Consider the following 12,772-nt stretch of genomic DNA (forward strand, 5'->3'; position numbering starts at 1 on the left):
TTTTTTTTTTTTTTTTTTTTTTTTGTAGGGAAGAAACTTTTCGTTGAATTTCTTATTTAATTCAGTAGCGCTTTCATTACCACATTCTCTGTTGATTGATATCACAAATGGTCTCATTTTATTTACATAAACAGGATCTTTCTGCTGTATCCGTTTACCACTCAACCAAATTAAGTCTCTTCTCATCAAACTATGGCCCTCTCATTAAACCATCATATCCACCAAACCTAAGTGAATTATAGAGTGCAATTTCAACTGGTATATAGGAACTTGGTTAATCAATGTCTTCACAACGCTAGAGTTAGTTGCTTTGAGTCACTAATCAATGCTGAAAAGAGAAAAAAATGTCTCAAAAATATTACATCAAGGATTTCCTTGAAACTGTTGTTTTGGTAAATGTTTGGCCATATCATAGGCTAATTTACAAGCTTAGTCATTGAACTTTTAAACTTGTGTCTTATAGGTTTCTGAACTTTTATTGAAGTGTCTAATAGAGTCTAAACCTTCAATAAAAAGCTTATGAGGGACTTGGACCTATTCAACATTTTAAAAATTTTTATGTTTACATAAAATTTAAGGTTTAGAATTGTAATGTTTTGAATCCTATCAAATAAGAGAATTAAATTTTATGTCTAATAAGTTTGTTAGTTTTTAAAAAAATTGCATATGTCATAATTTATTAGACACAAATTGAAAGTTGAGGGACTTAGTTGACAGTTTGAAGAGTTCAAGTTCTTTTAGATATTAAAATCGATAGCTTTGGAACTTAGTAGACACTTTAATGTTTCACATCTGTTTAGGCACAGTCGAAACTTTGAGACCTATATTTGTGCATTAAACTATATATGTCATTGGCAAAGGGTGCATGCCTGTCCAATTTGTTGGCCAGCAGTACTGCATATTAGATTTCCTCTAAAACTTACTAATATGAATGATAGTTTTTATTCTCTCTTTCTTTTATCATTTATCCTTTCAATAGTGTTAGTGTTTTTTCTTAACGTGTTGTGAATAGGGACTAGAAGGAAACAAAGGTCGTCTTGTGGAAGACAAAAAGTCTTTGATACCACTAAAGAGATCACGTGATGGAGAACAATCGAATCGGGATTCGTCTATCACCGGTAGCTCAGGTCGTAAATTAATTGTCAGGAAGGATAAAATTTCTGAAGTAGATCTTGGACATAAAACTACAAACTCGTCTCAAGATTCTCAACAAGGATTAGTCATTAGGCCCAGTGAAATGTTGTCATCAGTGAAACCCGTTTCGGTAGTTTTTCCAGGTAAATTTGTTATAAAGAATTTGACTATTGAAAATGCCAATATTTCTTTTTAAGGAACGTCATGTAATTATCTGATTCTATCATAAATATGGTGAATACCAAGTGTGCTGTTTCTAATGATAATAAAACTTATTGATAGGTTTGTTAAAATATCATCACTAGTTAGTAGGGTCAAGCCCAATAATTGTATGAGTTCATTGTCTATGTATTTTAGAAGAATGACTTGCATATTTTAGAAGAATGACTTGCATATTTTAGAAGAATGACTTATGTATTTCAGGAATAAAGATACTTAGATATTTTAGGAAAATGATTTAGGTATTTTAGTAATAAAGATGCCTAAGTATTTTAGGAAAAGAATTATTGTATTTTAGGAATAAACGGTTAGATATTTTAGGAATAAATTGTTTAGTCTCTACTATAAATATTTCTCCAACCTACCAAGGTTTTCATCCCCAAGAAATCCAAAACACAGAGTGCAGTAGTTTCTACAAAGTGTCTTGTAATCTCTTCTCGACTGGTGTTAATAAAGAGTGTGAGTGCTTCCCACAAAGAGTTGTGTTCAACAATCTGGTATCAAAGCGAGGTTAGTGTAGGTTGTCTGATCTCTTGGAATTCTTAATATGCTCTGTGGTTGCAGTGCTGTTTGATCTTCCACATCAAAAACGATTTCTTGAGATTATTAGTGAGTAAATTTCTTTGTGTTGTGAGTTGTTCGTGATTTTGCAGGTTTTGTGTTGAAAGGCTTGTTTGGTATTATTGAGTTCTTACCAACACGATGGTTGATATCCAAATGGTTTGAGGAATTAAGAAACTCAACAACAACAACTACAATACGTGGGCAACGTGCATGATGTCCTATTTACAAGGACATGAACTTTAGGAGATCGTTGGTAGGTGTGAAACTACGCCGCTAGAGGAGGATTCTAATGGCGCCTTGCACAAATAGAGAATCAAAGCAGGCAAATCAATGTTTGCCTTGAAAACCACAATCGAAGAAGAGTTGTTAGAGCACATTTGAGATAATAAGACTCTAAAAGAAGCATAGGACACATTCATGATGTTGTTATGAAAGAACAATACAAGGCTACAACTTCTGGAGAATGAGTTGCTATCAATTTCACAACGTGACATGATGATTCTTCAATACTTTCACAAAGTTAAGTTGATCTGTCGGGAGATTACTGAACTAGACTTGAAGTTCGCCATTGGAGAAGCTCGATTGAAGAGGATGACCTGCCCAATCATCACTTGTAGAGTTTGAAAATTTGTTAGCTAGTCAAGAAGCCATGACTAAGCAAATGGGTGAAATCACATTATAGGGTGAAGAAGAAGCACTCTACACAAGTGAAAGTCAGAGCAACAATAAGTCGTCTACCAAACGTGGATACAAAAATGGTGACAAAGGAAGAAGCCATCAAGGAACTGCACAACCAAGGAGAGCTTAGAGGAACGACAACAATAACTCTCAGGTGAATAAATTTGGAGGTATTCGCTACAATTGGGGAAAAATGGTCACATGTTCAGGGATTGTTGGTCCAAGAAAAAATCTATTGAAAGCAATGTGACAACATCAAAAAAGGAGATGGAGGATGAATGGGATGGAGAGGCAATATGTGTCATAGAAGAAGACGAACTAGCGCTCATGGCAATGATAGGAGAATATATCGATTACGAGGATGACTGGATCATTGGTTCAGGATGCTCAAACCACATGGCTGACGATCAGAGTGACGCAATGGAAGTAGGGTGGCCCTCGGAGAAGGAAGTACTATAAGATTTGGACAACATTGAAAAAACTCTACCACAGAAAATGATGGAGCAAATTGTACACATTTGCTTAAGTGCTGCTGTGCCAGAAGATCCAAGTGACATTGTGTTGGTGAGTAAAAAGTTACTCAATCAAGCGAACATAGTGAAAAACAAAGGGCACCTCAACAACTTAAACGATCAGAAAGAATCCAAAAGCCAAATTTAAAGCATGCCAATACAACTATTATAAAAGACGAAGTTAAAGGGTTAGAGACATGAAGAAACATCACAAAATATGGCTTGGCAACAAGCAGTGAAGGAAGAAACTATAGCCTTAGAGCAAAATCAAACTTGGGATCGAGTGCCAAGACCATGAGATGTCAAATCCATCTTTTGCAAGTGGATTTACGAAATAAAGTGTACCCTAGATGGATCAATCGTGAGATACAAAGCTCAGATTGTAGCTTTAGGGTTCTCTCAACAATATGGACTAGACTATGGTGAAACATTGAGTCCAGTAGCAAAGATCACTATCGTGTAGGTTCCTCCAGTACTTATGGTAATTAAAGATTGGAAATTATGATAGATGGATATGAAGAATGTTTTTTTGCATGGAGTGTTGGACCGGGAGATCTACATGAACCAACCTAATTGATTTGAAAATGAAGTTGGAGTCATTAGTTAGTACATGCAAAGCGCGAAGAAGCCTTATTTATATGCAGCTTGACAGGTTTTGCAATATGTCAAAAGTACAATCGATTATGGTCTCTTGTACAAAAGAAGTGAAGACCAAGCTAGTTGGATACTGTGATGCTGACTATACAGGGCATCATGATACCCGAAGGTCAAGCACTAGGTATGTGTTCAAGCTCGGTTCGAGAACAATTTTTTGGTATAACAAAATACAACCAACAGTATCATTGTCAACTAGAGAAGTAGAGTACAAAGCACTAGCTGGAGCAACTCAGGAAAGTACATGGTTGAAACCCTTGATGGAAAATTGACACCAGAAAATTGACTATCTAATACCACTTCATTACAACAACCAATCTGCGATTTGCCTAGCAAAAAATTTGAGATATCGTGCTAGAACAAAGCATGTGGAGACGCATTACCATTTTATTAGAGAGAACGTCTTCAAAGAAGAATACGGATGACCAAGTGGTAAACTTGTTTACAAGAGAGCTGAATACTGACAAATATGAGGGCTTTCGCTATCAGCTCAACATGGTGCAACGAATGTGGACTAGTGTTGAGGAGGAGTGTTAAAATATAATCACTAGCCTAATAGGGTCAAGCGCAATAATTGTATGAGCCCATTGTCTATATATGGTAGGAAAATGATTTAGGTATTTTAGGAATAAAGATATCTAGAAATTTTAGGAAAATGATTTAGGTATTTTAGGAATAAAGATACCTAAGTATTTTAGGAATAAATAGTTAGATATTTTAGGAATAAATTGTTTAGCATGTACTATAAATACCCCGCCAACCTACCAAGGTTTTCATCCCAAAAAATCCAAAGCACAAAGTGCAGTAGTTTTACATAGTGTCTTGTAATCTCTTCTCGATTGGTGTTAATAAAGAGTGCGAGTATTTCCCACAACTTGTTGTGTTCAACCAGGTTTCTTGTTTCAAGCTTTGACCTAGTTGATGAAAATGGGTTGTGTGATAATAATAGATTTGCCACATGATAAAACATTTTGTAAAAATGGCACAAGTTTAAAAACTCATATGTCGGTGGTATACGTAGATTTAGTGACCTACTTTATATTAGAAATATCAACGATATACTTTACCTGTGATCTAAAAATGGTATATCATGTACTTCATCGATGATACAAAGATAGTGTTGGTATACATTTGTAATGTACTTTATCTATAAAAATGGTATTTTAGTGATAAACTTAATATTTGGTATATTAGCAATGTACTTTATCACATAAATGGTAAACCAGTAATCTACTTTATATTAGATATTTCAATGTTACAAAAAGGTTATAACAATATACCAGGGAAAAATTGTCATGTTTGCAAATTATTTTTTCATGTGACAAATTTACAAATATGGACAGTCTTAACCACATTATAATTCCTCTTATTAACTGTGTTACGATTTCCCTTTAATTAATTGATATAATTAGTGAGGTAGGCCTGAAAATTTGGTTGGAGGGAAACCATGAAGAAGTTGAAGTCAAAAGCTGACATTATTGTTGCCATGAATTTTATGGATGAAACATGGTACCGAACTTGTAGATGGAATTTTATCTAAAACCTGTTGTGATTAAACGTTTTTTTTTTTTTTTTTTTTTCCATTAATGCCAAATGAATAGCTTTTTGACAATCTCCACTGGCTTGAGATTGGGGAGTGCATCTTATCTTCAATTCATGTTCATAAACAGCTCAACCAGGAATAGTGCTGCTGAGTAGTCGTCATATGTTTGGTAGACAGGATCTAGAACAAGGATATATATTCGCCGTGACACAATGATTTAAGCCAACTAGGTCATGTGATACTTGTTCATGCTATTCGGAGAAGTAAAATTTACTAAACTGACTTATCCATTGCATCATCTACAAGAGCCGAAAAACCATGATTTTCTGAGAAAATATTGAGTTATCTGTAATTGATTGTTACTTTTAACCAATTATTTTAACAGATGATCTACAGTTGAGATTTCTTTTAAAGCTGTTGTTAATTTTTGTAGTAACCTTCATTTTTGCTGAATCAGATAAGAAAGCATTAACAAATGGTAACATGGGATGCAAATCACATCAGAAGGGCTCAAGTTCTTCTCAGTGTGCGAGGTCATTGAATACTGCACTTTTTCGAGATCAATGCACCAGTAACAGTAGCAAGCGTTCAACTTCCTCTGAGCATGTGAGACCAATTTCTCGTGATCAACATAACAGAAAAAATACAAATAGTTCTTTGCATCATATGCATGACTTGACAAAGGGTGCAGAGAAAGTCAAAATATCTTGGGTCAATGAATTAGGAAATGAGTCTATCCCCAAGTTCAATTACATACCAAACAATCTAATTTTTCAGAACGCCAGTGTCAACATTTCACTGGCTCGGATTTCAGAGGATGATTGCTGTTCAAGTTGCTCAGGTGATTGCCTGTTATCATCTTATCCATGTGCTTGTGCTCGTGAAACTGGTGGGGAATTTGCTTACACACGAGAAGGCCTACTGAAAGAAGAATTTCTAAATCAATGTATGTCTATGAGATGCGAGCCTAAGAAGGAGCATCTCTTTTATTGTGAAGATTGCCCAATTGAGAGGTTAAAGAATGGCTACAAGCCTGATCGATGCAAGGGTCATTTGCTCAGGAAGTTTATCAAAGAATGCTGGGGCAAATGTGGATGTGACATGCAGTGTGGAAATCGAGTTGTACAACGAGGTATTTCTTGCAAATTGCAGGTCAGATTTTCCTTATATCTTCCTATGATGTTACTGTTCTGAAACTGCTTTTATCCTCCAACTTGTATAACTTACTGAGTTACTGGACATTATTGATTTAACTTGTTCACTACCAACCGCATTTAATAAAGTACTTCCATAAAATGCTAAAACATAGTACTTGTACTGAAATCCATATTGTATTAATTTTCTATGCATTGTAATATTCTTTCTTATTCAAATATGAGCAACTTAGACCTTTTTATATAGGAGAAAGACCAATAAAAAAATAAGGAAAAACTATTGACTATAGTAAACCTAAACTGAATGAATATTAACTAATAAATTTTTACAAATATTAGACAAACCAACAATCTCCCTCAAACTGGTTTAAATACGTCTTCCATAGTCAGCTTGTCCCTTAGTTTTTCATATTGTTTCTTTGGTAGTCCTTTAGTCAATACATCAATATTTTGCTTTGTTGTGAGAAGATAAGAAATACATATTATATTTGTTTCAATTTTCTCTTTAACAAAATGGTTGTCAGCCTCAATATGTTTTGTTCTATGAGGTAGAATTGGATTATAAGCTATAGATGACAACCTTGTTATAATAGATTTGTACAGGGGCTATCTGTGATAACCTCAATTCTTCTAATGTCCTTTTGATCTACAAATTCCATGTGTTAAAACTCTACATATTGCTTCAACACTACACATTACACCACCTTTTTTTTATTATTTTTTTTTAATGCTATGTCATGTGATTAGGTTCCCTCCAACGAAATAATAGTAACTTAAAGTAGATCTATTAAAGCATTGATACAATTAATGTTGAAGGAATGAACTTGATTTAAGGAATATTTGTGTAATTCCATTAAATAAGGGAAGTAGTTGACCTCCCTATTGTTACCTAGTATCAAGGGATTTATTTAGATCAGATTTATAGCAAGCAAAAAAATTTACACTTGCAACATGGTATTAGAGTCCTATTCTGGGAGATTTGATTGATCAACATAACCTTTATAACTACGGATCTTCCACCTTAACGAAATTTATTTGGAGCCTTCATAGCTATCGAACTCCACCTTGACCAAGTTTCATTTTAAGCCTTCATAGCTACCATCCACCAATAAAACATCATTGTTCCAGCATTGCGTTAGCATTGAACAGTAATCTGAGCACGTTAAAGAGTGTTCACAGTAGGAAGGCCAAAACATTAGCATTAGCATTCCTAGCTTTCATTCACCACAAGTGCAGCACCAAGCCCACTATCAATTTATTCACTTATTCATCCATCAGTTTGCAAGAGCACATGCGTTTGTTTGTAGTTTGAGAAACAAGGGATAAATGTCAAATGCACAAGTGTACATCACAGAGGAATAAAAGGTGCCAATTATTAAGACTAGTGGATTCAATAATGAAGAGATTGAGAGCTTGGTGGTGTTCTTCATTCACTTTTTGTATAAGCTCTTTAGAAATAAGTTAGGTTAACTCTTCAAGTAAGTCTTTCAGTGCAACTGATCACATGACCTCTCACTCAAAATTATTTAAAACATATTAACCATACCCAAGTAATTGGAAAATTACAGTGACAAATGGAACCAGTGCCACCATTGCATGAATAGGCGATATATTTATTTCTCAAATCCTTACACTAAAAAATGTCCCAAAAAACTATCTATTAGTCTCCTTTCCATACAAAAGCTTTCCTATGACAGCCACTATAATGCTATTTTCTCCTCATCATGTCGTGTTTTTCAAGACCAAAAATTGGAACGGACAATTGGACTTGCTAAGGAATTGAATGACCTATACTACTTGCAATTACCTGAGAGAACAACTAGCCCTGTACCTGTGTCATTTCTTAGTTTCTCTAATAAGAATTCAATTTGGTTAAATCACTTTCGCATGAATCATCCTTCGTATAGAGTTTTGAGAATTATGTTGCCAAATTTGTTTCAAGAATTTCAAGTCTCTGATTTTTAGTGTGATACATGTGAATTCTCCAAGCATACTCGTATATCTTTTCTCACCGGTCAAAATAAAAGTCTATCCTTTTTTGTTTGAGTCATAGTGATACATGTGGACCCTCAACTATTCCAAGTTTTTCTGGTGCTCGTCGGTTTCTTACATTCATTTATAATTGTACTCGGATCACATGAATATTCCTTTTCAAACAAAAATCAGATGTTAGTAATATTATTACTACCTTTCACTCAATGATTTAGCTCCAATTTGGAGTCAAAATCAAAATATAAAATGACAGTGCAAGAGATTATTTCAATCAAATCTTATCCCCATATTTCTATTCTAAAAATATTATCCATGATTCTTCGTGTGTTACTATACCAACAGCACAACAAAATGGAGTGACCAAAAGGAAAAATGGACAGCATTGCTTTTTTATGAAAACATGTCAAAAACTTATTGGAGAGAGGCAATTCTTATTGCAATTCACGTGATCAATCGTCTCTCATCTCGTGTCTTGAATAATCTAATCCCCATAGAAGTCCTCAATTATTTCATCCTCACTTTCGAACATCAAATCGTCTCATACCTTGCATATTTGGGTGAACCGCCTTTCTTCATGTTCACAACACTCAAAGAGTAAACTTGATCTAAGAGCAATAAAATGTGCCTTTTTAGGATATTCTTCGACCACAAAGGGGTACAAATACTACAACCCTACATCTAGAAAGTCTTATACTTCAATTGATGTGATATTCACCGAGCATAAACTGTTCTTTTCTAAGGCCTCTCGTCAAGGGGAGATTGAAGAGGGTCCATGGGGAACTATTGAACCAACTAAACCATACACTCTACCTCCATTGCCAGATCCGTTGTTCTCTCAGATATATGCTAGAAGGAAAGTCATTTCATAGCCGATTCAAGTACAAACATCTGACTCTACTCAAAATGAGGATGTAACACAATTACCAATAGATGATAGACCTATAGCTTTCCAAAAAACCTACTAAAGAATGCATAAAATGACCTTTATACCCTCTATCAAACTCCCTCTCTTTGAAAACAATCTCCATCACATAAGAGTTTCATTGTGAGTCTAATTTCAATTGTTATACCTAACACAGTTTTTGAACCTTTATTCAAAAGAGAATGGCAGGATGCTATGAAAGAAGAAATGCATGCTCTAAAAAGAATAACACATGGGAAGTTGTGGACAGGCCAAAAGGAAAAAAATATAGTTGGGTGTAGGTGGCTTTTCACCAAGTACAAGGCTGATGGGATGTCGGAAAGGTATAAGGCAAGGTTAGTAGCTAAGGCATACACTCAAGCTTACAATGAAGATTACCAGGAGACAGTTGCCCTAGTTGCAAAGATGAATATCGTAAGAATATTGTTATCTTTAGCTACCAACTTAAATTGGCAGCTTTCATAGTATGATGTTAAGAATGCATTTTCACGGCAATCTAGATGAGAAATCTACATAAGAATTCTTCCCGGATTGAAAGCTCAAGAGGTAAGGTATGAAAATTGAGATAGGCCATATATGGACTAAAACAATGACGCGGTTTGGAAGATTCACTAATGAAAGAGGGTATAAGCAAAGTTAAAGAGACCACATTCTCTTTATCAAACATTCAGAATCAAGATGAGTTATAGTGCTTTTAGTATATGTAGATGACATCATAGTCATTGGAGATAACGAAGAAGAAAAACTTGAATTAAGAAGAAAATTGATGAAAGAATTTGAGATCAAAGAACTTGGAAGGCTAAAGTACTTCTGGTATTGAAGTAACGTACTCAGCTTAGGGTATTTTCATATCACAATAGAAATATGTAGTTGATTTATTGATGGAAACAGGAAAAGCATAGGTAAATCTGCAACAACACCAATGGATCCAAATTAGAAATTAGGAAAATGAAAAAAGACCATGCGGTGAACGGAAAAATGTACTAGAGGCTCGTAGGGAGGCTTATATATATAGCTCACATTCGACTAGACAGCATACTCAGCAAGTGTAATCAACCAATTCATATATGGTTCGCTGGAGCCTCACCTTCAGGCAGTATATAGAGTATTATGTTACCTTAAGGGAACTTTAGGAAAATAAATTTTATTCAAACGGAACAATTCTCTTGCAGGTAAGCTTACACCAATGATGACTATATTGGATTGATAGTGGACAAGATCTAAATGAGATATTATACTTTTCTTGGAGGTAATTTAGCAACATGGAGAAGCCAAAAGCAAAATGTGGTGGCTAGAGCATTTGCCGATTAGAATTATCAATATTGCATATAATCCTATCCAACATGATAAGACAAAATTTATTGAAATTGATCGACATTTTATCAAAGAGAAATTAGAGAAGGGGATAGTATGCATTAGTTTTGTGCCCTCACCACTTCAACTAGCAGATATATTAACAAAAATACTTCACATTTCATAAGTACCCAAGCTAGGAATTGATGATATCTATTCCTTACCTTGAGGGGACGTGTTGAAGGAATGACCTTTGTTTAAAGAATGTTTGTGTAATTCCATTAAACAAGGAAGTAGTTAAAGAATGAAGAACTATTCTAATATCAACTTCCTGCAAGACTAAGAGAGCTTACAAACAAAAAGTATTGATATAATTAAATTTATCGTAACTCTAATTAAGATTTTGGATTTAGTGGGGATTAGTATGGTATGAGAGCAAGAAGTCTTGTGTTTGAACCCCTATAATATCATTTTTTCTCCAATTGATTTCCACTTGTTGGGCTTTATACAAATTTTCAAGCCCACAGTGGATGGGAGCGTTAAAATATTGATATAATTAAATTTATCGTATATCTCAACTTAAGTTTTTAGGTTAGGTGATGATTTAACAAGATCTTTTGTTAGTAACACTACATGCTTACTCTGGATCAATATAAACTTCTATTCGAATGTTATAGTGTTTTTTTGAATAAAACACCTTCAAAGTGAGCCAGCTCAGGTACATGCATAAATTGATTTATCGTGCTCACTGCAACGCAATATTGAATGAGTATGAGATAGATAAATTAATCTTCCCACAAGTATCTAATATTGTTCTTTATCCATTATTTCTTCTGTCTTTTTTGCTTGTAATTTCAATTTGAGTTCAATAGAAGTTTCTTCTATCTTGCAGCCAAGGAACCTTGTTTTTTCAATATCTTTGATCTTGTGAACTCCACTCCTAGAAAATATTTGAATGCCCCAAGTCCTTGATTTGAAACTCGTTTGCAAGATTTTCCATCAAATCAGCTAGACCAGTTTCATCATCACCTAAGAGAATAATATCATCTATATAGAAACCAAATTGAGATCCTATTATTCTTAGAATGTCTATAAAACATAGCATGGTCTACTACAAACATAGTATGAGATACTTCACGCTGAAGATATCCACAACTAGATACAACTTTCCCAAAACACTAGAAACAAGCCCTTGGAGATTGTTTGAGACCATAAAGAGATTTCTGTAATTTTCAATTTTTACTCGGTGGTAAGTTCATAAAAACCTCATACTGAAGATCACCATTGAAAAAACATTGTTCACGTCAAGCTGGTGGAGAGGTCGATCTAAATTTACTACAAGAGATAAAAGACCTTCAATAGAGTTAATATTAGCAACATGAGCAAATGACTCCTACCAATCAATTCTAAAGGTCTGAATGAAGTCTTTAGCTATCAATCCGGCTTTATAACATTCAATACTATGATCTGCATTACATTTTGTGGGAATCATTAAAACCCATTTATACCTTACTGGTCTTTTATCATTTGGCAAATCTATTATTTCTCAAGTACCTTTTTGTTTTAGAGCATTTATCTCCTCCATGATTGCCAATTTCCAATTTGGAGTTTCTAAGGCTTTTTGTGTTTTCCTTGGAACAAACAAGGTATTTATCCTGGATGTGAATGTTTTATTTATAACGGTTTGAAAGGTTAGGTGCAACTTCAATGCCTTTTCTAACAGCTATAGGAACATCAAAGTCAGATATAATAGTTGAAGAAGTAGGAATAGAAGATGATACAATAGTTGAAGTAGGAATATAAGAAGGGTTATTAGACTTTACATGTTCATCAGTCGAAGTTTCAGATTGGTTTTGTGAAGGATGTTGTATTTGGTTCTGTAGTATTTCTCTGCCCTTGATTAAGAACTTTTTATTTCTAAGCTTAGCATTAAAGGACTTGTAATAGTTAAAACATATAATATTTGGAAGAGGAACAGAAACGTCCCCAAAATTTTCTCCTACTGAATTCTCCCTTGAAGAGAATCTTGGGAAGGTTTAGATGGTTTTCCAACAGAGATCCATTAATTCTCAAAGTTTTTTTTTTTTTTTTTTTTTTTTTTTTTTTT

The 12,772-nt window shown here is 34.3% G+C and overlaps 1 protein-coding gene and 1 long non-coding RNA gene across 2 annotated transcripts in view; one reads left to right on the forward strand and one right to left on the reverse strand.

Annotated features, from left to right (window-relative positions):
- LOC111492311 overlaps window positions 1–12,772 on the reverse strand; it is a 25,466-nt gene that overhangs the window by 5,524 nt on the left and 7,170 nt on the right. Inside the window, exon 2 of the long non-coding RNA XR_002719847.1 lies at window positions 12,669–12,674. This is a non-coding gene — a long non-coding RNA (uncharacterized LOC111492311). The remainder of the gene's footprint in view (window positions 1–12,668; window positions 12,675–12,772) is intronic.
- LOC111492309 (histone-lysine N-methyltransferase SUVR4-like) overlaps window positions 1–12,772 on the forward strand; it is a 19,878-nt gene that overhangs the window by 1,714 nt on the left and 5,392 nt on the right. Inside the window, exons 3-4 of the mRNA XM_023141605.1 lie at window positions 1,013–1,277; window positions 5,762–6,456. Of these exons, the coding sequence (XP_022997373.1) occupies window positions 1,013–1,277; window positions 5,762–6,456 (960 nt within the window). The remainder of the gene's footprint in view (window positions 1–1,012; window positions 1,278–5,761; window positions 6,457–12,772) is intronic.

This window comes from Cucurbita maxima, unplaced genomic scaffold, assembly GCF_002738345.1.
Source record: "Cucurbita maxima cultivar Rimu unplaced genomic scaffold, Cmax_1.0 Cma_Scf00017, whole genome shotgun sequence".
NCBI lineage: Eukaryota > Viridiplantae > Streptophyta > Magnoliopsida > Cucurbitales > Cucurbitaceae > Cucurbita > Cucurbita maxima.